Source organism: Oncorhynchus masou, chromosome 23 (genome assembly GCF_036934945.1).
Source record: "Oncorhynchus masou masou isolate Uvic2021 chromosome 23, UVic_Omas_1.1, whole genome shotgun sequence".
Lineage (NCBI taxonomy): Eukaryota > Metazoa > Chordata > Actinopteri > Salmoniformes > Salmonidae > Oncorhynchus > Oncorhynchus masou.
The window spans coordinates 45989927-46017510 of NC_088234.1; the positions used below are offsets into that span (position 1 = coordinate 45989927).

At 44.4% G+C, this 27584-nt stretch overlaps 1 protein-coding gene across 4 annotated transcripts in view; it reads right to left on the reverse strand.

Moving 5' to 3' along the window:
• Positions 1–27584, reverse strand: part of tjap1 (tight junction associated protein 1 (peripheral)) — a 77088-nt gene that overhangs the window by 13606 nt on the left and 35898 nt on the right. Inside the window, exons 1-6 of one of the 4 annotated variants that reach the window (XM_064932229.1) lie at positions 25258–25316; positions 20914–21032; positions 14917–15109; positions 12400–12428; positions 8033–8194; positions 4045–4111 (exon numbers count right to left, since the gene is read on the reverse strand). In XM_064932229.1, coding sequence (XP_064788301.1) covers positions 4045–4111; positions 8033–8194; positions 12400–12428; positions 14917–15075 — 417 coding nt within the window. In that variant the 5' untranslated portion in view covers positions 15076–15109; positions 20914–21032; positions 25258–25316. Of the gene's footprint in view, positions 1–4044; positions 4112–8032; positions 8195–12399; positions 12429–14916; positions 15110–20913; positions 21033–25257; positions 25317–27584 lie in introns of those variants that run through there. The other 3 variants (XM_064932227.1, XM_064932230.1, XM_064932231.1) reach the window with 3 other exon arrangements.

Genomic DNA, 27584 nt, shown 5'->3' on the forward strand with positions numbered 1-27584 from the left:
CCTCTGTGTGTGTGTGTGTGTTAACTAGCAAGCAAGCACAGGCCCAGATCGTTGCATTAATATTCACCACAGGCTCATTGTTTGTTATTTTTTAATTGAACCTTTATTTAACTAGGCAAGTCAGTTAAGAACAAATTCTTATTTACAATGACGGCCTAGGAACAGTGGGCCCGACTGCCTTGTTCAAGGGCAGGACGACAGATTTTTACCTTGTCAGCTCGGGGATTCGATCAAGCAAACTTTTAGTTCCTGGCCTAACGCTCAAACCACTAGGCTACCACCCCCACCCCAAATTAGAGCCCGCAGTGAGCCCACTGCGTGGGGTTTGGATCTGCACTGACACCCTGTGAACAGCTGAGAGAGGCCTGGATCACGGCTGCTGTTCTGACCATCTGCTAACACAATATCAACATCATTATTGGTGAACACGCCAAGCACAATGTCTTAATTTGGGGGGTGGGTCCTCCCTGCATCTTCTATCTGACATTGTCCATGTACTAGCTAGATGTTAACTGAAGCCTGCACGGAGGTGAGCACTGAGCAGCTCTGTCCAGTTGTTTTAGAGGTCGTGATCAATCGCGCAACATGATTGGACTATGAAAATAGCTAGATCCAATCCTCAGAGGGAGAGGGTGTGGTCACCACCACTAAATCACACTTAGTAGAAAAGAGGAACCGTCATTCATCTGTCCGTAGAGAATCAGTGAGAAAGGGAGTTACTGAGCGACATATAGACAGAATGAGAACCAGACTGCATCTCCTGCTCCACTGGCTGCCATGTCAATAATTAACCAAATCGCTTTATATATGCTAAACTGAAGAGGCTTCGGAGGAGAAATACAAAATGCACACAGAAATAAGCCAGCCAGCCATTGTGATGCAGAGAGACAGTTTGACTGGGCAATGCCACATCCATAAAACACCAGTGATCTCTTCTACAGCCCATTGCGCTGCAGAGCGTAACACGCCTATGGTAAAGGGGATACACAGTCCACACCGTCCTAATATTGAGTTGCACCACCTTTTGCCCTCAGAACAGCCTCAGTTCGTCGGGGAGTGGACTCGACAATGTGTCGAAAGCTAATCAACAGGGATGCTGGCCCACGTAGACTCCAATGCTTCCCACAGCTGTGTCAAGTAGGCTGGATGTCCTTTGGGTAGTGGACCATTCTTGATACACACGGGAAACTGTTGAGTGTGAGAAAAACCACCAGCGTTTCAGTTTGACACACTGGTGTGTCTGGCACCTACTACATTAACCCGTTAACAAGGCACAAGTCTTTCATCTTGCCCTCTGCTTGGCACACATACACAACCCATGTCTCAATTGTCTCAAGGCTTAAAAATCTTTTTTTTTTTTTACCTGTCTCCTCCCCTTCGTCTACACAGATTGAAGTGGATTTAACAAGTGACATCAATAAGGGACCATAGCTTTCACCTGGACAGTCTATGTCATGGAAACAGTTCCTAATGTTTTGTACACTAAGCGCACAGAGAGGTGGGGGACTTGAAAACTAAAAGTTTCAATCACTGGGCACACCCAGAGATACACATAATCGCCTGGCCCCTCATGCCCAACCCAACCCCCATGCATAGGGGCCATAGCAGAGCTACACAGACAGGATGATGACTGCGGGACATCTGGAGCAGTTTGCCAGGACAAGACAAGAGGATGGGGAGACTTTCCTAGTTCAGAGGCGACAAGCAGAGCAGTAATGAACATGACAACTGCAATAAATGCTCAGGGGGAGGAGGATGGTGGGAGGGAGGGAGGGAGACAGGAGAGAAATAGAATGATCACGCAACTGCGTAGACCCAGGTTTGACTGATAGCAGCCTGATGATGATGAGACAGCCCGTCACGAAGCAGCAGCATGAGAGAGAGGGAGAGAATGAGAGAAACAGACGAGAGAGAGAGAAAGAAAAAAAGAAAAAAAGAGACGGATGGTGAAAACAAAGACAACACAGAACATTTTGGTCTCTTCTTTTGGACACTTGGCGAGATCTCCCGTGCGTCATCGGCTAATATGGTTTCTGATTGCGAACTCCTCTAACGCAGCACGTCAGAATAGGTTGAAATGGGCCCGTCATTTAAGCCTGGACTGTTAGACAGTGGTCCATAGGCCTACTCCAAAGCCACACAATCAGAACCGGGAAAATTGCATCAATTTAGGCTTAACACAAAAATAATGGAATCCACAAGGATGAGGAAGGATTTGAGAGCTGTGTGCTAGGGACGGCGGCGAGGACACGATAATTCGATTCAAGGTTCGCAATTCGTTTAATAATTGAATCCAAAAATGTACAAATGCAACCATTGTGCAGGTTAAATTAATAAGCAGTGACCGACAATGTCTGTCAAATGCTGTGAAAACGTATAAAGTTTTGTTTTCCGCCGTGCATCAGAACAACCAGTAATTGGAACAATAGATAGCATACTGCGAACGTTTTGAGTTCAGCCAAGTTACACAGTAACATGCAAGAACTCAAAAATGATGAGAGTACTCAAAACACAGACATCGTTTTAACAGCCTATCCCTACTGTGCATTTTTTTAAAGTCCACCGTTGACAAGGTGACTGTGAGGGTCAGAGCATGTTTTGGACAGAGTAATCCTCTGCCAATTGCAAAGAGATTACCTCACATCAGGGCCAGCCTCACTCACTCACACACACACACACACACACACAAACAAACCACCTGTCCCAAACACAAAGCGCCAACCGGCCCATCAGTCCTCGATCCGTCTGTTTACCTAAAGCTACCTCCTCTACAATGACAATTAACAGGGCTGGACTGAAGTCAGAATCAGACAGTAGAATGTTTGCAGATAATTCCACAGTAAATCTGTGGTGTGAATCCAGTCTGGGTAGGGCTAGCCTGTGGGGAATGGGCAGTCAACGGGGATGGGTTGTAGTGGTGCTCAGATCACTTGCCATGCGGAGAGTTGGCAGTTGCACACTACAGCAAGCAACATCATTTATTTCCCTGTCAGTGTAAAACAGAGCAGCTTGAACTTAGATTTTGTCACACAGCTATCACAGAGGGCAGGGGATCGTACCACAGGCACCAGCAAAGGATCACAGCAAACTATTTTGACATTAGTCAATCTACATATTTATGGGAAATTAATATTTGGCCAGTGAGAACGTTTGCTTTGACTAAATGTGATTGGATTAGAAAGAATAGACATAACGTACGCACACGCATACCACCAACAGAGACGGGCTAATCAAACAGCAGCATACATATTAGAGAACATAGATGCATACTTTATGTCCTGACACACAATATCTGATTGGTTGTATGGCTGATGAGTTGTATTATAATCTTCCAATAAAACGTACAGCATCATACATAGGTTACTATGTTTTAAAGGGACAGTGTGGGATTTGACATTGTGGGAATATGTAAGAGTCTCTGCACATAAAACCCCTGGTTGTCACCTAATTTGGTTTCGGGAGCGTGTGTGAGCTCGCTCACACAGACACACGTTTGCCTGGCGTGCTGCCTGGGGGAATAGCAGAGCTGTGGACCTTCCCGTCTCCCAGAGGGGCTAGCAGAGACATGGGTGATAGAGAGAATTGACTTCAAATGAAAGGCCATGTCATTCTGTGCTAATTCCTTGCAGCACTCTGCACCACAGAACCTTCCAAAAGAGACCCTGCGGCATAATTAGCTGACAGGTGTGGGATAATGGCATAATGAGAGGGCTCTTAAATAAATTAAAATTTTTAAAAACACACCGCTGTATGGGAAAGGTTCTTCCCCAATACAGAATAACTCCACTGACCTGGCATGCTGGGAATCTCCTTCGACATAGAAACCTTTGGACGTTGTAGTGTTTGCACATCTACAATACTTTTGACCAGGGAAAGGTCAAAAGGAAAAGCAGTATTTTGGGAAATTGAGTGCAGGTTAAGTTGTGTGTAAATGTTTCCTTTCAAAAAAAGTAGTCACCAGAAGAACATGAAATATTTATGTCCAATGAACACCTATAGATAAGCAAAGAGGGCAGGTGGGAGAGTTGAAAGGTGAAAGGTTACCAGGGAATGAAGCTTCTCCTCCAGGTCCTGGTTGGCCCTCTGGGAGGCGGTGTAGCTGTTCTGCAGTCTGTGGAGGACAGAATGTGTCTCAGTTAATAGTACCGTGTCTCCAGAGCTGAGCCCCATCCAGATAGAACACGTATTGGAAACCGACAGATGCTATTGCTGCAGAGACTGAGACACAGAGCCCACTGGTACAGAACGTAGCACTGCAGTAAAATAACTCGTCAACCACTTTTCTTTTTCAGTGCAATCGCCTCCCATCATAGTTCAGATTACGCGGTTGTCTTCCCTTGTGCGTCTTGTCTGGTTGTCAAATGAATAATTCAAATGGCCATATAGACCAGAATTATCTCCACAATGAGGCACCAGAAAACAGGCAAATCCTGCAGTAAAAGTATGCACGCAGTTATCTTGGCAGTCACATCCATGCACATTTAGTTCACTTTATTTCCATTGCTACTCAACAGCAGCACGGTATGAATCCTCTCAGACTTAATGAAGCCATCAGAGTTTTGCTCGCTCCGGTTTTCAACAGGTTAGACATTCGGAACAAATTACGAGAGATGGGAGGAAAAGGGAGAGAGGGGACTGTATTAAACCCATTTCAATAGGACCAATAGCAATTACTTTCCCACTATCCCCTGCCTCCTAAATTGGCTCGATAAATTCCTCAAAAAAGTGAGAGGTTGTGTATTTCATGGAATGCAATTATGGAGAACATTTTCAAAAGGGCGAAAATGGCAACATACTGATTTTCCACATAGCTTTGCAGGACATGTTGGAGGTATTGATGTTCCTGTTGTATAGGACCCCTGATTGTGCACCACCTTCATCAGTCACGCCCACACTTTGCAATGGTGAGCAACAGTAAAGAGGTGTGGTAGTCCAGAAGTTCAGGGCACTAAAGTGCGCCACGCCTTCAGTAAGCTTTCAGTAAGCGTGAATCATGATAAACTATGCTCAAGTCAACTCCCTTTGAGACTTAAAAAAAAAAAAAATTTAAACCAAGAAACAGACGTTTGGAGAGAAAAACATCTATTTAAAAAAAGATCATCACTTCTCGGTCCATTGTTAAATTACAAATATTACCTTTGTATGGTTCAAACCCCATCTCACAGAAACCCCAGAGGGTATGAACGCAGGACTGCCGTCTGAAAATCCAACACCTGAAATCCAATAGAAGTCTAAGAAGCACACAAATGATGCTCACAAAGCACTCTGCCCGTCACCCTTTCCACCGAGAGGGGATTACAAGGCCAGAGTCTAACAGCCGGTGATCCTCTCCGTGGTAGTCAGGTCTGCACCAGGGCCAGGCTCTAGCCTACTAGTTTCATTTCCTCTTTCTGCCATGAGCCATGCTGGGTGCTCATTTGACCACGCAGACGTGAACGTGTCACAACAACTGCTGTCCCCGGGCCAACTGGCCACGTGATTGATTCATTGATCAAACAATATTGCACATGGACACGCGCACAGGTTTAACCTCATCTATTTTACAACCCTGATGCAATGACACTAAATCGCTATTGTAGTGTCCAGGGTGATACCAGTGTGTATCAATGGGATTCATAGTACAAAACCTCTGGCTTTTTAAGGCATATTTCCCAAAGGGCTGTCCTTCCCAATAACACCAGCATCTCTTCTTACCCCCTGTTGCATTCCTCACTAATCATAAAGGCTTCGCTGCAAATCACCGCCAATGACTTTCACCGTCTTTTCGACCCAATCAAAAGTGAATAGACATTTGAGCAAAGCTCGCCGATTCCCACCGAGACCACAGCGGTGTCCATTTACATTTGACATTCGAGTCATTCAGCAGACGCTCTTACAGTATTGAGTCCATACTTTTCGTTCACACCCCAGCAGCATTTCAGGGTTTCAGAGGGTAGACATTGATCGGACTTTGCGCTGATGGACTTCAAATTGGGGAGCGCAATTACAGTCACCTGATGGCTCCACTAAGAAGTCCGATTGAATAGTCTGGCAGCCATAAACTAATCAAACGAAGTCCTCAGAGAGTCACATGTGAATGCTGCTAATGGGAATTGTAAAGTAAATAAATAGCTAAATTTAAAAAAATTGTAGTCGTAATTACAACAATTGGCTTTTCATTCCCAGAGCCTTTTTAGAGATTGATCTCTGAAAACATCTGTGTAGCGGTGCTGCCCGGTGACAATCAGATAGGACATACGAGTGGAGCACGCTAGTTAACTGATGGTAATCCAATTGAACCCTTATCTCTGCTGAAGCTGTATTTGAATGTGTGATCATCTAGTACGGAAATGCAGATGGACCATCGCACAGGCATGTAGCCTCATTCTGTGATTTATTGATGGAAACACTGCAGGGATAACTGAAAGTGACTGGTTGCTCAGAGAGAAAAACAGAAAGATTCCTCTTGATTGGAGATAAACTGGGACGATTGCTTTTGAATGTGACACACAACACACCACACAAAACACACGAGATTTGAAATGAGCAGCCACGTGGTTTTCCCCTGGAATCTTGACTTAAACGTGCATCTTCACATTAATGCAACCCAGAGCCAAAGCATTCGTAACAGTAAAATTAGCAAATCTATTTCTCCACATACATGTGGACAGCGAGATAAAAATGAAATGGCACATTGACATATAAAGCTATAGGAAATGTATTACGAAAATAATTCAAAAGCAAGCAACATATTTAAAGATTAAAATGCTTAAGAAACAAAATGGCAACCATTATCGCCCGACAGCAGATATGGGAAAATGTGTTGCCGCCAAGTCATATTTACCAGCTTCAGCCCTGGGTCGTCCCTGTGGAGGAGTTTAGGTTTCCTGTGTGTGGTGGTGGGAAACTCATCCATCATTACCATGACACTTCCATAATAACATAAGCTTTACAATCTCATTAAAGTGAGAGAGTTTGTCTCAAATGGTGGATTATGCATACCAACCATTACGCGTGTGTCATTTTGGCATCTTTTTTTTTTAACCTGCACTTAAACTCACAAATTAGGAGCAAAACAAAATACTCAAATCTATTTTAAATAGTTTTTTGTTTTTTTTTAGGAATCAAAGCGCGCATTTTCCAGGCTTTTCAAGACCAACTTCCGTTAATAAGCTTTTATCGCTAAACTGTGAACATTTTAAATCTTTATTTAATAAGCTACAAAGTTGTACACAGGTGGGACTGGACCTGTCCCTTTTCTTCAGAAGTAAATTGCTTGACAAGCAGATGTGTAGAGTTTGATTTATTAACCAAAAACTGAGAGGCGGGTTGCAGGTATTGCCAGGGAAAGCAGGAGACTCTTTTAAATCAAGAGGTTCTTCAACAGCGGAAAGATTGAAAGAAAGACAAAATGATAGAAGAACCATAGTTGTGTGCCCGTAATGTGGTATAGAACGAAGTCAAGAACATAAACAACTAAAACGTTGTTCTGGCTCAACATTCAGGCTCTGAGTTCTAACTCAAAAAAGGACTGGTGGGCATGTATTGTAGAGGAAGGCCTGACGTTGTCACTAACTAGGGCTGACAGAGGAAGTGTGGTCGGGCGCTGAAGAGTCCTATGGTAACATCCTCCCATTGAACAACGTTCTAAAATATAGATAGATACATCATAGATAAAACAGCATAGACTTTCTGGCATCTACATTTTTTCCATGTGGCAGAAACTTAACAAAACTCCCCCAACCCTCCCCCCACCCACCTCGCTCTCAAATAGATGATCCAACATGCCCAGAGGTTGAAGAAATTAAAGTAACAACTAGCTGCATAAATCAGATGCCTAAACTCTCATTAATTCAACAGCTTTGATCAGATTCATTAAAAATGAATTGCCGGGGAAGGTATTCATTTCATCTTTCCGAAAAAAGTGAGGTTGGGAGAGGAAGTGAGTGTCCGGTGTAACGGAATGAAATATTATCCGTGTCACGAAGTGGCAAGAGTGCCTCCCATAACATGAATAATGGGCTCAGGAAATGAGGGAGGTTACACTCGTCACCTGCGGAACTTGTCTCTCATCTTCTCCAGGTCGTCGCGCGTGCGACCCATCTCCCCCTGCATGTAGTGGCGGCTGGTCTCAAACTCCGTCTCCATGGCCTCCATCTTGTGGGTGGTGTGGGAGAGCCGCCGGCGAAGCTCTTCATTCTGCTGCTGCAGGATCCTGGAGGGGAGAGGGAGTGGTAGAGAGGTGAAGGTGGGTGGATGGGGGGGGGGCAGTCAGCCCAGGTGCAGTGGAATGACTCACAGACAGTACTGTATTCACACATAGTGACTAGACTGACAAGACAAACAAAGAGCCATGGGAACTTGCTTCTGCCACAGAACTCACCCAAAATTCAGGGTCACAGTTTATTCACAGTTTATTGAAAATAATGTCAATGGGAATAGAGAAAATTCATAATTAACAACTACGATTAACATGAAGGAAAAATGGCATATGTGAAAGAAAGGTCCATGCACATGAGTGATTTATTTATGACAGAAAGTATGCGTCTTTTCTCTGTGTGTATGAGAGAGAGCGAACACATGGTTGTCCACAGCACTCGTGTGTGTGTGTGTGTGTGTGTGTGTGTGTGTGTGTGTGTGTGTGTGTGTGTGTGTGTCGGGTAGCTGCCTGCCTTTGTCCTAGTGTGTCTGTGGAGTTTAATGGGAGCAGCTGTTAGGATGCTGGGGGGACGGAGCAGCTGCCATGGGACAGGACACATCTGCCATCTGCCACAACCCACTGTCCACAATCCTGTCACCACACCATGTGTCGCACTATGCAGCATCCAGCCACCCACTCACTCACTGCACACTGATTAAAACCACTGTTTTCAGGGTCTCTGTCCTACCGGCTCAGACAGACCCAAATACCTAGGGGACCGCTCTGCTGCATGACAGCAGTTAGCAGCAAAAAAAAAAATATCTCCTAACTACAGTCCACCGATGTATGTTTAAGTAAGACTTCCAGTGGGCTCAGATTAGGTTGTGAGAGCCAGGCAATTGATCGGCAGACGGGGGACCACAACAGGAGCATCCAGGTGCGTTACCCTGTCACAGGGTGTGATTGGGTGTGACAGGGTGGAATGAAGTTAACCCTCGCACCGCTATCGGTTCCCCCGTGCTGCATCTGCAATAGTCAAATGGGACATTTTCCTCCACCTAACAGCTGGCAGACACAAAATCTTTAAAATCGACACAAGCTCCCGTCCAAACTTCCAGAGCAACAGGGTAGTCCTCTTCAAAGTCGACAGCTCCGGAGGGGAAGGAAGGAAAATGCCCACGTGTATCCTACACATGCAGACACACTTTGCCAAACAAAACCAGGGCGACTCAAGAAAAGAGAACATCAATAATTCATGGTATGTTACGGTTGGTGGGGCGGAAGCCAATGTTTTATTCTATAATTACACACAGGATTTCACCGTCTCTGCACGGTTCTGTTCCGTTTTGGCTCTTTCAGGGCACGGGTTTGAGGAAAAAGGCAGAAAATTGGTTTTTGGCACAGTCTGTGGATACTACCCTGTACAAGTTTACTTGAGCTAAGTATGTGTGCGCATATACACACACACACACACACACATATGTTTATGCGGATTATGACATGAGAAACATGAGCTCAGATCCTATTCAGATCACGGAGAGTGGGTGTGTAAAAGAAGCCAAGCTTACGCCTTACGTTTAAAAAAGAAGAAACAACAAAAGGAGCGTAATCCACTCTGCTATGCTGTAAATACACATAAGCAGAGAGGAAGAAAAAAAATGTACATTAATTATACGGTAGAATACACACTTTCACAGAACTGCTGCTGCTAACCAATGCACAGTGTGTGTAAAAGCAAGGCGTGGCTACCATTAGATCTAACCTGGATGATTGGGCATTACAGTGCAACAGCAAAGGCAAAATGAGCATGTCACAGCATAAAAGGTGTGTTGCGATTACAGACTACCCAGAACCTGAGTGCACTGCGGTTAGGGTACTTTTTTAGGCTGTTACAAAACACCTCTACCAGCCTCGCACATCGAGATGCTCCCCGGGAGCCAAACAGGAGGAGTGGTAAATTAAGGCGCGATGGGAAAATAACTGTGATAAGAGAAAATAGATATTCCCAAGCTTTCAGAAATGATTTTGAAAGACTGGGAAACGGTCTTTCAATACACTTGTAAAAACACATCCTTAGAGGTTCAGGGGTTTTACATGCATTACACCAGGGTTGCCCAAACTGGTGACCCCAACTACATTTTTTCCCTTTCTTGTTTTAAAATTGTTGGACATAAAAGACTGCAAAAACACCAAAAGTATTCCCACACATAAGAGAGATATACACTGAGTGCACAAAACATTAAGAACACCTTTCTAATACCGAGTTGCCCTTTTGACCTCGGTATCGAAAGCGTTCCACAGGGATGCTGGCCCATGTTGACTCCAACGCTTCCCACAGCTGTGTCAAGTTGGCTGGATGTCCTTTGGGTGGTGGACCTTTCTTGATACACACAGGAAACTGTTGAGTGAAAAACCCAGCAGCGGTGCAGTTTTTGACACAAACTGGTGCACCTGACACCTACTAACATACCCCGTTCAAAGGCACTTAAATATTGTGTCTTGCCCATTCACCCTCTGAATGGCAGACAAACACAATCCATGTCTCAAGGCTTAACAAAAGAAATCCTTCTTTAACCCGTCTCCTCCCCTTCATTGACACTGATTGAAGTGGATTTAACAAGTGACATCAATAAGGGATCATAGCTTTCACCTGGATTCACCTGGTCAGCCTGTGTCATGGAAAGAGCAGGTGTTCTTAATGGGAAACCATTTCTGACAAAACTATTGTGACTTTAGTTTGACTTTTCTGACCTTTCCCATTCAGAAGAGTATGGTGGAAACAACGGGGGGGGGAGGAAGATCGGTCTGTCAACCGATGTACTGATAATCCCATTCATCTGAGAAACAGTCCTCTGCAGCATACGCAGTAGACGAACAGCCAACATTCTATAGAACAGCATGACAAAACTCCACTACCGCTGGGGAGACAGACTCAGCTCTGGTCTATGTGGAGACTTGAGGAACTCTAGGGCAAGAGTGGGTGACTGGGCGGTAATGATTAACAGCGGCACTCAGCTCAGGTTGTATTCAGTTAGTCAGACACAGAATCAGTCAACATCCCACACCAGCGCAGGGGCACCTAGGCCAATCAGTGACATTGCTTGTGTGCCACAAAGGAGCTTATCAGCATTTACCACCACAAGGGTACAGAAGGGGGGGGGGTCCAACAGCAGCTACGTCAGTGGCAATTCATTAAGCATTGCTGCCTGATGATGCCCACATATGTGGATGGTGGCCTGACTATATTTACCCTTTACATCTCGTTCACTGACACCAAAGGGAACTTCACTGTAGCGCACCAGAGCCAGCGCTGGGCAAGACTTTACTGCGGGAGGCTAAAATGACACATCAAACATGCACCGTCACACACGCAGCTGATAGATTTGGTCGTAATTAGCCGACTATAGGGATTCTTTTGGGAGAGGAATTGGAGCGGAGGAGGACCACAGGACTGCTGGAGGTGAAAGTTCGAGCTGTAATTACAACCAGTGTTCCGTCTCTGTAGTAGTGGTCAATCCTGCACGGCTGGTGGTAATGGACTCCCCCACATACTCAGAGCTGCTTTCTCTCATTAGCTGTGTGGAGTTTTCACAGCTGGGGGAAGGAGGGGGGGGATTCCAGCAGGGAGACGCCACTGATCACATCGATTCACTTTGAGCCCAGGCTGGGGTAGGAGGAGGAGGCGGCGGGGGGGCGGGGGGGGGTGACGGATGTTGGCGCTAACAGCAACCTGCTCCTCTTCCACTCTCGCTCGCCCACCTGCGCAGCACCCTTCCCACCACACCGCAGGGGCTTGTCATCATAGCAGCATATGGATCAGCCATGTCTCTGTGAACCCTCCCTCCCCTTAGCGTTACTGACGCAGAAGCTGGGCGTCTGAGTGCGGCCTGCCCGGCTCCCTCTCCTCAGGAAGTGTCTAGACGGGAGCAGCTGGGGCTCCTGGGAAGGGCTGGCTGTGGCTTGATGCCAACCTGGCCGTCTCCTATAAGCAGCCTATCTACCCAGTGCCAATCAGGTCACGCCACCCGGGGCTACAGCTTCCCACACAGTAGACTGATCTATACAGTACACACTGAGGTGTCAAAACTGGGCTCAAAGTGAAGCAGGCAAATAGACACAGAAACCCATAGCCAAAGAAGTCATGCTGAGATTCACTGTTTTCTGTTTGTTTAAACTGTAAGTCAAATTTAGTATTTTCAATCCTGTGGCTGAAGCATTTCTCACCGAAAATACAGCACATATTTGTCAAAGCATAAGTAGATTATAAAATAATTACTTACTTGATCCTGTCTGCATCTGATAAGGAGTCCTGCAACAACAAACATCCTATTAGTTTGGCCATTGTAGATATGTTTGCAACAAAACAGACATTTTGCTGGACCGGCAATCATTACTGGCTGTAATTAGTAATTTGTTTTAAAAAAGGCTCTCCATCTACAACCTTGAGGCATTGAGCTAGGCAGACAGCGAACAGACCTGGGAAACATTGGAGATGCACTCCGCGACAACAATACACCATTTCAAAAACACTCACCGGCTTTCAAGGACTGAACTAAGCAGAAATTGGTACAAAAAAAAATGTTCCACATTTACATTAACCAATTTTGCACTGCACAGAATTCAGATTCCTTGTTAGTTTTCAGAGTTAGCCACATTTCTGTTGAAGCCGAAGGGTTAGAGAGATAAGCAGACAAGGCAGAATTGTACAGGATGTCTCTTAGTTGCACAGGCCAATATGTCTCATGGAACTATGCAATCAATTTGACAGCCCCTTTCATTCTGCAAACTAAAAAAAAAACCTTCAGTTTACACAGAGGAGCAGCCTGCGCATCTACGGCACTTAAGAGGCTAGTTATCAGCACCACATTTATGAATATTGTATTCTCATCTCTGTAGAATAATTTCACAGTATTAATCCAGAATATCTTTACCACAACGGCTATACACCGAGTGTACAAATCATGGTCATGATCTTTCCACTGACCAGGTGAATCCAGGTGAAAGCTATGATCCCTTATTGATGTTAATTCCACTTCAAATCAGCGTAGATGAAGGGGAGGAGAGAGGTTAAAAGGGTTTTTTAAGCCTGGAGAAAAACTCAATATTAGGACGGTGTTCTTAATGTTTTGTACACTCAGTGTAGCGCTATAGCAGAATGCAGAGCACTAAAATAAAAATATCCAAAAGTAAAAAACAAATATGACACAGATGCACAACACTGACCTTTTCAGTTTGGATTGGACTAGAAAGCTGGCTAGTGAATACCACTTGAGTGTTTGTACAGTACGTTTCTACTCTCGAGCCATCTAGGGAAATGACTTACCTTCAGTTATTGGCGAATGTAATTTCAATTTATAATATGACGAGAGTTGTAGCTAAGCAACTCGCATGTTGAATCCGCTCGACACAATACACAGATATTTGTTGAGAAGGCTTCCAATTATTTTTCTGGAAGGCGTACAACAATGGAGGGGAAAGGGGGGGGGGGACTTCTCCTCACATACCTTGACCTGTGATAAAATAGAAAAAGAGAGGTGTTGTGATACTGTTTCAGAGTGAGGAGGCTGGGGCACGTATTTAGCTGTGGGTTTATCCATAGCGTCCTTGTGCTGTGTTCTGGTGACCAGCTGAGAGGACTGATGCTGTTTTTTCTGGTGATGGTCTCTCTGCCGACTCTTGTCCTCGCAATCAGTCTCACTGCAGCGTCGAGAGCTGGACACCCCGCCACCCCCCTCACGGCTGTAGATGGGCCCCTCAGCTTTGGGCCTCGCTCCCTCCCTAAGGGGTTCTGCCCTACACTTCTCTGCATTCTGGTCAGGGATGTCCTTCGGGGTGGGGTGCCAGGTCTTTGGTCGACCTTTTTCCTTCCTTGAAGGCCTGTCCCTGTCCAGCGCCGAGGACCACTCGTCCCACGGCCGGCTCATCGCAGGGTTCCTCTCGGTTCCTCGCTTCTTCTTCGCTTCGGGAGTCAGGGGAGAATTTTGTGCCTGGTGCTGAGGCTGGTTTCCCTTAACCGGTCTTGTGTCCTCTTGCTGTTTTCCACCCAGCATTTGCATTCTGGCAGGGCTGATGAGCCTGGTGGTGACATCATCCAGGAAGTTGGAGAACTTCAGCTTATTTTCTAGGAATTGGATCATTCTTTCTGAGGTTGCTGAGCTTTGCGAGGTGGAGGACGGGGTTATCTGTCTGGTTGAGGTGGTCTTGGCCAGAGACGACCTCTGGGGCTTCCGGTCTCGGCTCTGGCCCAGCATCTCGGCAGACTTGGACCTCCTGAGGTCTGAGAAGTGGACGCCCAGCTGGTTTGGCTGCTTTAGGATCCCCTTAGGAGGGAGGGCTAGTCTCTGGAAGGAAGTCTGCTGGTGGTGCTGACCTCCTCTGGGAACCAGGATCTCTGCATTGTCCTTGAAGACCAGCGAGCGCTCCAGGCTGCGACTGGACTGGGCTGGAGAGGTAGAGTAGCCACCTCGCTGGGAGTCATCTGAGCGGAGGTCTTCGTCTCCAGAGAGAGCGAGTAGGCCCTCACTGCGCCTCAAGAAGCGTCTCGTCCCCTGCAAGTCCCTGGCTGCCTGGTTGGCTGTGACGCCCACTGTCATGCCTCTATGGCTGAAGGTTTTGGGTGGGGGCAGGACAGTAAGATCCAGGCTGGACAGGCTGGAGACATCCAGCTCACTGTCCGAGAGCAGAGACCAGGAGGAAGAAAATATATTGCGGCTCTCAGGTCTAACTGGGCATTTCAGGTAGGGGTCTGTGAACCTTGTTCGCTGAAAACCTGGAGTATGGTTTGGAATGCGAATTACCTGGCAGGGGTCAGGAGGGTTGGGGCCAGCGGTGTTGGCAAGCGCAGGCGGCGTGCTCCCACTAAGGTCCTCTAGGAACGAGGGCAAGTTGTTGCGCGACTCGCGGTGCTGTGGCGGAGCCTTGCGGTACGGCTTCCTGGCCGGGGTAGCGCTCGTCATCCTTGGTGCTCAGCGTCTGTCCGGTCGGTTATTCCTGCCGGGAGACAAGCATTAGATGTGGTAGAAGCGACACCAGCCCTGAGCCCTGCCCTGTGCAAAAAGCCAGCTGTAAAGGTCTGTGTCCAGTCCCCCTCCCTTTCTCTCTCTCCCTTCCGACCATGCCTACTCTCTCCCTGGCTCTCTCCACTCTCCCTCTCTCCTAAAGCGGTAGCAACAAAAAAAGTGGTTTGAATCAATAGGCTTTGATGAGAGCAGTAGCAGTGGGCAGAAAAAGAAACGGCTGCCTGGTGCAAACTGTCTGTAGTGGAGAGTGGAGGGAGGGGTATGGGATGCCACTTCAAATAAACATCAAACACAATTCATGTGTCGTGATGGAGGATTTTTTTAAATATCTGCTCTCAAAATTCTGCCTCCAGAGTATGTATGTGTGCGCATACGTGTATGTGGAATAGAATGAGAGAGAGGAAAATCTGAGCATGCCCTCAAGCCTACAATTGATTACAAGCAGAAGTGTGTTCCCAATAGAGGAACTCTTAAACTACAGTCCACTGACTGGAAGCATTGTGGGCTAAGTTTAGAATGTAAAAACTAGGCATATTCGTTAGGAAAAGAAGCCACACCCCCTACCAAAATCAAAACCATGGAAAACACACACACACACACACACTCCGGAAGGCACTTTTAGGAACACAGGCACACCCACACACTAGTGGCTGTAAATGACTAAGACGCTGAACAGGAGAAGAGCCTGTCACTATATCTATTCTGATTGATGACTTGGCTTTTGCTGAGTCACTCTGTAGCCCTGTGGATCCAATTGCCACAGAGAGTGGAGAAACACCAGAGAGCCGTCTATCCTTCCTGCAGCACAGAGAAGGAGACCGTAGTCCTCTCTATATCCATTATACACGTTACCTATGCCCCAGTCTGATGCACTCAGTGCACTGTAAATGCGTCCGCATGCCTTCCAGCCGAAACCGTTCTGAAGAGTTTGTGCATAGATCATGACATTTTGGTCTTTGGCAAGATTCCCCCCCCCCCCCCCAGTTGTTCGTGCACACTTTAAAAAAAAAAATTTTTAGAGGCAAGCTGAAGTCGGTAGTTAAAGTCTACGACCCTTCATCAGTCAACAGTAGGGATTATTCAATTAAGTGTTTGTCATTCAATGAGACAAATCATTTTAATGCAAATTTCACTTGAGGAAACACTGCAAGCAAACATCTTAGTTGGATGTAATATAGCGCGCGACAGATCTCCTTGGCAAAAAAACGTGAAAAGTAAATGACAGACTTGAGTTATCTTGAGGAAGTGTATACTGGCTACGGCATCTTAAAAAAAAATAACAAAAATGGACAAACAGTACTATTGCCACATTTTTCTAGCGAAGGTCTTTCAAGGGAGTATTGCGAGCACATACCCGCCAGCCGAACTGAAAGTATGCCGACAACTTAAGCCATAGAAATCCTCTTAAGAGGTTCAGATACAATAAACCAGATTGAAGATCAGCACTCGAGATACCCTAAGAACATGCCACTTCGATACAGCTAAGACCAGAAGTGACGACTTCATGGCAGGTTAGGAGAATTTACACAGAAGGTCAGGAAAGTTAACATCGCAGGTTAGAAGAATTATGTTAAGGTTTGGAAAAGGTTTTGCAGCGGTGTGTTTTTAGGGAGTCCCATCAGCACTTTACTATGTATCCCTGGGGAGAGCATTCTGAGAAATCTGAATGATTAGGAAAACATTATGGAATAAAGGAAGGTTTAACCACCTCTGGCTTGGTTCAAAGATTCCCTTCATTCAAAACAGTGCATAATTGCACGACTGGATTATGCCCTGGGGGGGGGGGGGACCAATGAACATAAGCCATTGATCAGTCCACCACTTCCTGGGTCACAGATGCCCCCTCCACCCCTGTTCTCTCTCATGTCCCACAAATACCCCAGCAGCACAGGGGTGTTCATAATGTTGCTATTTTTACAGTGTGTGAACCCCGCTGACCGGTTCATTGGGGAAAATAAAGGGAGGGAAAGGCTGGTGCGTCACAGCGGAATTCCAACGAAAGATCAATGACCTTCACAGCAGCTTGTGCAGTGGGGTGGGGCCACATGGTCAGAACTAGTGTATGCGACGTCAGAGCAGAGTGCCAATCCAATCAAACTATATACATTGGGGAGAACAAGTATTTGATACACTGACGATTTTGCAGTTTTTCCTACTTACAAAGCATGTAGAGGTCTGTTATTTTTTTATCATAGGTACACTTCAACTGTGAGAGACGGAATCTAAAACAAAAATCCAGAAAATCACATTGTATGATTTTCACACGGTCTCTCACAGTTGAAGTGTACCTATGATAAAAAATTACAGACCTCATGCTTTTATATGCTTTGTCAGTAGGAAAACCTGCAAAATCGGCAGTGTATCAAATATTTGGTCTCCCCACTGTATGTCACATGCGCCGAAAAGCTTACTTACAAGCCCTTATCCAACAACGATGTTAAGAAAAATGAGTTAAAAAAAATTGTTTTACTAAATAAGGGGGGGGGGGGGGGTGTACAGGTTAGTCGAGGTAATATGTACATGTAGGTCGGGTTAAAGTGTCTATACATAGATAGTAAACCGGGACTAGCATCAGCGCAATGCAAATAGTCAGGGTGGCCATTTGATTAGGTGTTCAGCAGTCTTGTGGCTTGGGGATAGAAGCTGTTACGAAGCCTTTTGGACCTAGACTTGGCGCTCTGGCAACGCTTGTGGGGCGGTGGCAGAGAAGAGTCTATGACTAGGGTGTCTGGAGTCTGACCATTTTCAGGGCCTTCCTCTGACAGAGGTATAGAGGTCATGTTATAGAGGTCCTTGATGACAGGAAGCTTGGCCCCAGTGATCTACTCGGCTGTACGCACTACCCTCTGTAGCACCTTGCTGTAGAACATTGAGGATCTGAGGACCTCAGATCCATGCCAAATATTTTCAGTCCCCTGAGGGGGAATAGGCATTGTCAGGCCCTCTTCACGACTGTCTTGGTGTGTTTGGACCATGATAGATTGCTGGTGATGTGGACACCAAGGAACTTGAAACTCTCGACCTGCTCCACTACAGCCTCGAAAAGAATGGGGGCTTGTGCAGCCTGTCTTTTTCTGTTGTCCACAATCATCTCCTTTGTCTTGATCACGTTGAGGGAGAGGTTGATCTCTTGGCACCACACGGCCAGGTCTCTGACTTCCTCCCTATAGGCTGTCTCATCAATGCCGGTGATCAGGCCTACCACTGTCGTGTCGTCTGCAAACTTAATGATGGCGTTGAAGTTGTGCTTGGCCATGCAGTCATGGGCGAACAGGGAGTTCAGGAGGGGAATAAGCATGCACCCCCGAGGGGCCCCCGTGTTGAGGATCACTGTGGCAGATGTGTTGTCTACACTTATAATCTGGGGGAGGTCAGTCCAGGATCCAGTTGCAGAGGGAGATGTTTAGTCCCAGGGTCCTTAGCTTGTTGATGATCTGAGGGAACTACGGTGTTGAACGTGGAGCTGTAGTCAATGAAGAGCATTCTCAAGTAGGTATTTCTTTTGTCCAGGTGGGAAAAGGCAGTGTGGAGTGCATTAGAGATTGTGTCATATGTGGATCTGTTGGGGCGTTATGCGAATTGGAGTGGCTCTAGAGTTTCCTGGATGATGGTGTTTATGTGAGCCATGACCAGCCTGTGAGCCATGACTACAGATGTGAGTGCTATGGGTCAATGGTCATTTAGGCAGGTTACCTTGCTGTTCTTGGGCACAGGAACTATGGTGGTCTGCTTGAAACATGTAGGTATTACAGACTTGGGTCAGGGACAGGTTGAAAATGTCAGTGAAGACACGTACAAGTTAGTCAGCACATGCTCCGAGTACATGTCCTGGTAATCCGTCTGGCTCTGCGGCCTTGTGAATGTTGACCTGTTTAAAAAGGTCTTGCTCATCTGGAACAGCTGGTGCGCTCATGGATGCTTCAGTATTGCTTGCCTCGAAACAACAATAAAATGCATTTTATTGGCGGCAGGTAGCCTAGTGGTTAGAGCTTTGGACTAGTATCCGAAAGGTTGCAAGATCAAATCCCCGAGCTGACAAGGTACAAATCTGTCGTTCTGCCCCTGAACAAGGCAGTTGACCCACTGTTCCTAGGCCGTCATTGAAAATAAAAATTTGTTCTAACTGACTTGCCTAGTTAAAAAAAGGTTAAGTAAAAAATTAAATAATAATTTTGCCCATCTGGTAGGCTTGCGTCACCGGCCAGCTCCTGGCTGGGTTTCCCTTTGTAGTTTGTAATAGTTTGCAAGCCCTGCCACATCCGACGAGCATCAGAGCCGGTGTAGTAGGATTCAATCTTAGTTCTGTATTGACGCTTTGCCTGTTTGATGGTTCGTCTGAGGGCATAGCATTTATTTTTTTATAAGCACCGAGATGAATGTCCCGCACCTTGAAAGCGGCAGCTCTAGCCTTTAGCTTGGTGTGGATGTTGACTGAGGTGGTACACTCCTCAATGCCATTGGATGAATCACTGAACATATTCGAGTCTGTACTAGCAAAACAATCCTATAGCGTAGCATCCGCATCATCTGACCACTTCCGTATTGAGTGAGTTACTGGTACGTCCTGCTTTAGTTTTTGCTTGTAAGCAGGAGAATATAATTATGGTCAGATTTTCCAAATGGAGGGCGAGGGAGAGCCTTTTACGCATCTCTGTGTGTGGAGTAAAGGTGGTAGAGTTCTTTCCCCCTCTGGTTGCACGTGACATGCTGGTAGAAATGAGGTAAAACGGATTTAAGTTAGCCTGCATTAAAGTCCCTGGCCACTATAAGCGCCGCTTCTGGATTACATTTTCTTGTTCGCTTATGGCCTTATACAGATCGTTGAGTGCGGTCTTAGTGTCAGCATCGGTTTGTCGTGGTAAATCGATGCCTACAAAAAATTTACGAAAACTTTCTTGGTAGATAGTGTGGTTTACAGCGCATCATGAGGTACTCTACGAAAGGCGAGCAATACCTTGAGACTTCCTTAATATTAGACATTGCGCCCCAGCTGTTATTGACAAACACACATATCCCACTCCTCATCTTACCGGATGTAGCTGTTCTATCCTGCCGATGAACGGAGGGTGAGGGAGAGCTTTATTCGAGTCTCTGTGTGTGGATTAAAGGTGGTCTAGAGTTTTTTTTTGCCCCTCTAGTTACACATGTTGTATGTGTTGAACTGCTTTGCTTTATCTTGGCCAGGTCGCAGTTGCAAATGAGAACTTGTTCTCAACTAGCCTACCTGGTTAAATAAAGGTGAAATAAATAAAACGTGACATGCTGGTAGAAATGAGTTCAAACAGATTGAACTTTTCCTGTATTAAAGTCCCCGGCCACTAGGAGTGCCGTCTCTGGATGAGCATTTTCTTGTTTGCTTATGGCCTTAGACCGCACTCAACGAGCTGTATTAATGTCAGCATCGGTTTGTGGTGGTAAATAGACAGCTATGAAAAATATAGATGAAAACTCTGGGTAAATAGTTTTTTCTACAGCTTATCATGAGATACTCTACCTCAAGTGAGCAAAACGTTGAGACTTCTTTAATATTAGATTTCATGCACCAGCTGTTATTGACAAATACACAGACCCCTCATCTTAACGGAGATATTCGTTCAGTCTTGCCGATGCATGGAAAACCCAGCCAACTGTATATTATTTGTGTCATCGTTCAGCCACGACTCGGTAAAACATAAGATATTACAGTTAACGTTGGTAGGATAGTCTCCAACGGAGCTCATCCAGTTTATTCTCCAATGATTGCATGTTCGCCAATATAATGGATGGTAGAGGTACCCAAATCTGCGTCCCGTGTCGGTCTCCTCTTCATGCGAATGAAAGGGATTTGGGCCTGGTCCGGTATCAGCAGTAAATCCTTCGTGTCCGACTCCGTCCATTCACCCTTTTGTCTTTTCCTATAACCAACGTTGTAAAACAAAATACTGTACTGTAGAAAACATTCTCTAAATTCTATAGCATGTATCAAGTTCAACTAGATAAAATATGACCTTTGTCCTTGGAAACTGCAACACCCACTTAACTGATGCTTTTACCATTTACATTTCAGTGTTTATCTCATAGAAAGAATGACTAGAACGTGCATCCCCATTAGAAGTTCCAAGTCTGTTCTAGTCATTCTATTTCTGTGATTCATCTATCCAGATTGTGAAGGACTTTACAGTATGGTGGAAAAGGAGGAATTTGGACTTAACCCGAGATGTTAAATCGCTGTACTACGTAACGGTTTGACTCATCCTCGAGAACTCTATTTCCTTGCCACACTGAATTTCTCATGCATGGTGTAGTCAGTGACTCAAACCTCCGTTAAACATTAATTCAGTCATAACGAGAAAGGGAAGAGAAGAGCATGTTTCGAGTCTGGAAATCATAAATGTTTTGTGCGTTTCTTCTTCACATTTGAGTGACAAAGCCTAGAGCGATGGCCTACGCTACAAGTCCCCATGTCACACAAGGCATGGCAACCCCTGCAGTGGAAAGGAAGGGTGCATCTACTCAAAAACAGGTCTTTGCCACCGGACCTGCTTAACCAACTGCATAAGAATGTGCACCTATATGCCTGACTAATATTTCAGTTTTTCCTGAGCTGTTGCATAAGCTGCTAGGGTCAAATAAAAGTTGGCAGATATAGAAAATGTCGGCCAATTTGTCCCTGGTCACTAAAATAACCAGATCAATGAAACACCACATGGATGTACAGCCTGTATTTACGCCCTGCCTACGTTTTACCAATAGGAACCTCTGTCCCCACATCTCTGTCTCTGTCTGCGTGTGGATTTGTGAAATCGACCTCTGTTAAGAAAGCCAATTAAGGCTGGATTTCTGTCACTTTACAGCACTGCGGCTCTTTATAGAAATACACTTTACAGCACTGCGGCTCTTTATAGAAATACACTTTACAGCACTGCGGCTCTTTATAGAAATAAACTTTACAGCCGTGTGGCAGTTTCTCAATAACAGCGCAGTGGAAAATAGCATAGTGATTTTTCGGGACTTAATGTTTGCCTGGGATTTAAGTGGCAGCACGAGGGGGTGGCAAGTTGCGTTCCATCAGTCATGAAAGAATTGGTTTCTACTCTCAGTTCTCAGACGCACTCCCACACAGGGGGGGCTTTACAAATGTTCCTGCAGTTAGAAGCATTAGTTTGTGGCATTTTTAAATGCGCAGGCAACAAGTCCCATTTAATGAACTTCCCTAATGCTTCTCCCTGCCGTATCCTCTTCTTCATATGTCAGATGTGTCTTAAAGCCTGAAAAACAGCATTATTATAACTGACTACGGCGCAGTTTACGATATCTTATAAAAAGGAAGTCAAACTTCGGTCAAGGATTTTTCTGCCATTGAAATGCTTGGGTGAACCACCTACAGTAAGTGTTTTTTTTCCCCGGGTTGCCCAAGTCCTAAAAGTGTAAAATAAATAACACTTTCTGTGTAAACGGCTAAAAACAGATAAAGTATGTAGGAAAGACAATGGACCTAGATATGGGCGGCAGGTAGCCTAGTGGCTAAGAGCATTGGACCAGAAAGGTTGCTGGTAGAATCCCCGAGCCGACTAGGTGAAAAATCTAGTGATGTGCCCTTGACCAAAGCACTTGACCCTAGTTAAGCCTGTAAGTCGCTCTGGATAAGAGCATCTGCTAAATTTCTGAAATATATTACAATATAATCTTTGAGAACTAACAATCACCTAAATAAAAGCTAGACAGTCAGGGAGAATGTGTGTGAGCAAAAGAACATAGCATTATGTGTGAGCAGAATTGTGTGAGAGCAAAAGAACACAGCATTAGAAAAACACATGCAGGAAATTAGCTTTAAACTGATACATTGTCTCTCAGCTGCATGGCAAAACATGTAGAATTACAGGAAATTAGCTTAACTGCAAAAATGTGAGAATTTTGGGGAATTGCAGGAAATCTCTCTACACCACCAAGGGTGGGTGCCTAAAATTCTCCTGACCGCACCCCTTGCCATGCCCACCACCTAAGCCCCTTTTTGATTCAGAAAAAAACCTGACTTCAGCTCATTAGAAAGATGGAATTACTTATAGGGAATCTGTAGTGACAGCCCTTGCTTGGGACATGAAAGTGTTGGAATGCCATTTACCCAAAGACAGTGTATTTGAATGAGCTACGGGGGGGGTCTTGGTAAATGAGGGTGTGAGTTAAATCAGCCTTGGAATGAATGATCAGATGCAATTACAGTACAGAGATAGTCAGGCAGAGGAACTGTGAGTGTATGAAATTACAGCACATCAAATGAATGGATTCTGATGAGGCGATCTGAGGTAAAGGAGGAAGACATCTCAATACTATAAGGAACAAAAGTATAAAATAAAACATGCAACAATTTCAAAGATTTAACTGACTTGCTGATAGAAGGAAATCAGTATTAGGCCATAATCTATGTATTTCACAATGTCGCAGCCAATTCGTTTCCCCCCCACAAAAAACGCCATAACTGCAGTCAGATTAAGACCCTGGTGAGGACGACGAGCACGTAGATAAGCTTCCCTGAGATGGTTCCTTACAGTTTGTGCAGAAATTCTTCAGTTGTGCAAACCCACAGTTTCATCAGCTGTCCGTTCTAGTGGCTGGTCTCAGACAATCCAGCAGGCGAAGAAGCCGGATATGGAGGTCCTGGGCTGGTGTGATTACAGGTGGCCCGAGGTTGTGAGGCCGGTTGGATGTACTGCCAAATTCTCTAAAACAACGTTGGAGCCGGCTTATGGTAAAGAAATTAACATTCAATTCTCTGGCAACAGCTCTGTCGGACATTCCTGCAGTCAGAATGCCAATTGCATGCTCCATCAAAACTTGAGACATCTGCGGCATTGTGTTGTGTGACAGAAATACACATTTTAGAGTGGCCTTTCGTCTCCAACACAAGGTGCACCTGTGTAATGATACTGTTTAATCAGCTTCTTGATATTCCACGCCCGTCAGGTGGATGGGTTATCTTGGCAAAGGAGAAATACTCACTAACGGGGATGTAAACGAATTTGTGCACAACATTTTATAGAAATGGGCTTTTTGTGCATATGGAACATTTCTGGGATCTTGAATTTCAGCTCATGAAACATGGGACCAACACTTTACATGTTGCGTTTATATTTCTGCTCAGTATAGATAGTGGGTACAGCAGTACTTAGAGCAAAATTGACTATAACATACTTTAGAATAGCAAAGCCTAGTCAGTGATTTAGCTTTACTTTTGTGTACATGACACTGACATGAAAAATGATATGCTGCAAGGTCTGAAATATCCCAATGAAATGGCACAATCCAATAGCATTACATTTGATACAATTATCACACCACACCGTCCCAGTTCCTAAACCTACTTTAAAAAACAAACGGCATCATCATTATGGGAAACCGTACAGCTCTTCCACCTCAAAATAATCACACAGGAGCAAACATATCCAACGCTTTCTGCAATCAGTAGCATGAAGAACACAGTATCTTCTAGAGCCTTCTGTACGTACGTCACAGGGGATCTGAGTGGAACTCTGTGGTTCCCCAATGGTGAATGTGCATAAAGATGGCAGAATCTTGAGGAAACCATTGTTTTAGCACTATCCACCAAGTTTTTAAACTACAGCACGTGATTTGTTTCAATGTGGCAATAAAATTAGCACAATCTAAAATTTGGATGCTAATGGCCATAGAAAAAAAGAATAGCGGAGAGCAATGTACAATACGGCAAACTTAGCAAAACAAGGAATTTGTGGTAGGCCGAACACAGTATCTTCAGCCTTCTGTACGTACGTCACAGGGGATCTGAGTGGAGCTTTAAGTTTTATTTTATACCTTTAGGCAAGTCAGTTAAGAACAAATTCTTATTTTAAATGACGGCCTAGGAACAGTGGGTTAACTGCCTTGTTCAGAGGCAGAAATATTTTTTTTTTACCTTGTCACCTCGGGGATTCGATCTTGCAACCTTTCGGTTACTAGTCCAACGCTCTAACCACTAGACGGGGGGGTCTGGTGACTTATTATACCAGCAACATTTCCCCATGGTAAACCCACGCACCTAAACATAGCAATATAACGGTACTGAAACAACCCTAGGTTTCTCATTATTAGAAATGGAACATATTTCTAGGAAAATAACCACCATACCCAAATTCTGAGGTACTCCAGCGACGTCCTCATCCACAGGTTCTTAAGTCACAGGCATTCTGAAGAGATACAAAAGGAGCAGGCTGAATTGTAATCAAAAGGATTCCAGTAAAGTAGCTATTAGCTGGTGACTTCATTTGACCCTCCGTGATAGAAAGGATTCAGTGCACGTGCTGCTATGCTGGGTTCCCTCCTCCAGAATCGTGATACACCAAGGGGACTCGCGTACCTGAGACAACCTTAAAAACGTTGTGTGTGGAACCACTACTTTATCATACCCAGTTACCGAATGATGTCCACTGGGATTTGAGTGACATAGCTCACAATGATACCAGGTTTCGAAATTAGGTCACTGAAAAGGAAAAAGAAAAAGGAAAATAAATAAAATAAAAATTGGAGAACTTTTACACACCCAAAACTGTTCCGAGGCACTCTACCTAAAACGTTGAAACACTCTCTCAATATTTGATTCATGTTTGAGTGGAAATTCATGTGAGGCTGATTACACAGCAAAAACACTTCATACAACATTCAGCACCCCACTTTCACAATCTTCAATTACCTGGATTTGGTGGCAGTTATAAATTAGGCTACCATTTATAAAAAAAAATATATATATAAAAAAAAAAAAAATGAAACAAAGCAGGCATATGTTTAAGCAGAATACTGTAATTTAACACAATGGGTGTTTAATATTCCTGTATCAAAGAACTCTTGAAGGATATGTATATTTTTCGAAAATAAATTCTCCTTAAAATTGGCAAATATAGCTTTCTGGTTTCCCGCTATAACTTTACCACTCTCTCTCTCTCTCTGTGTGTGTGTTATCAGCCTTGAGCTGATCACACACAATATTATTCAGTGTAAAAGCGGTATTTTTTTTGTGCTGCTCAGGGCTGTGGATAAGCAACCTTTGCAGGAAGATTTTTTTCTTTTGGAAAAGTTTTATTGGTACAATTCCTTTAAAAACAGCTCATACATTTTTTACATCATTTATACACATAAAAATGGCAACAATGCATAAAACACAGCATTTGAAAGTTACATTTAAATTTGTTAAAAAGTACATGTTAAAACCAATGAAAACAACTATGACTAAAAGTACTTTCCTTGTAAAAACATCAAATCTGTAAAAGCCATTTAAAATGTGTACTAATGATCTAACAAAGGTAAAACATTTTTAAGACATGAAAAACATGTTAAAAAGCCACTTTGTTAAAAGGCTGTCTTCAGTCCCTTGTACAGGAGCGGGGTGAGTCTTTATCAAGCTCACCTCATCCTGCTCTTCTGAATGTGTCAGAGAATAACAAATGTGAACGCCTGTGCTGTAGTCACCAGCAACGCGTGACAATCAGCTAGTGGTGCCCTGGATTACAGAAACGCACCATGGTTTTTCCTGGATCAAAATGGGGCTTAGTTGGTGGGTGTGACAGGGGCGTGGCCATGGGCATGGCCAATGGTGTGCAAGCCAACTATTCTTTTTTTAAGGCACTCCTGTTCGCCGTAGTGACAAAATATAGCTGTTTTCAAGCGCATATCTGCAATTCTACACAGATAACAAATCAGTTTTAACACACAAGATTACATTTTTTTTTAATGGTTGTTCATTTTTTTGTGGAAACAAGTTATAATTTAATAAAAAGTTGCCATTTTGACAAATTAGATGTGCAGAAATAAAAGCAACTTCTGAAAATGAATACTCGGATTATAGTGATGTGTCTGATCTCGCCAACAATGTCAAGCATGTTTAGATGGGTGTAATCTAGAGCCAAGTGTGTTGATTTTTAATCCAAGGGTATCTTTGACAAACATGTTGAATTATGCAAGACAACACAACAGTAATTAATGAGGCAATCTCGACAATGCAGGTGATTGAGTGCAGTTAGGGTAGTGTTTAGGGTAGTGTTTAGTGCTTGCAGCCCTGTTCCACCCATTTATGCTAATGTAGGTAATTTATGCAAATGCGCTATTTATACAAACGAGGCACATAATTGTCTTTATTTTAACAAAAAATATTTTTACAAAACCTGATAAAAGAAAATTGTTACATTTCACAATAAGTTGAACACCTGAATTCCCACCAAAATCTAATTCGTAAAATGGTTTGTGTGCTATAACTCAGTCAATATCTGATGGTTTATACCATTTCAAAAGGTATTGTTATTCATTGTCCAACTGTTGCATTAAAAACATCATTTTGTTGACTGTTGCTAATTGGAAAGCAAATTTCCTGAAATTCTACACATCTTGCCATGGCTTATGCTATCAGAGTGATTCAAATAGTTTAACAAAATCAAATGGGGGCCTCCCGTCATGACAAAAATATA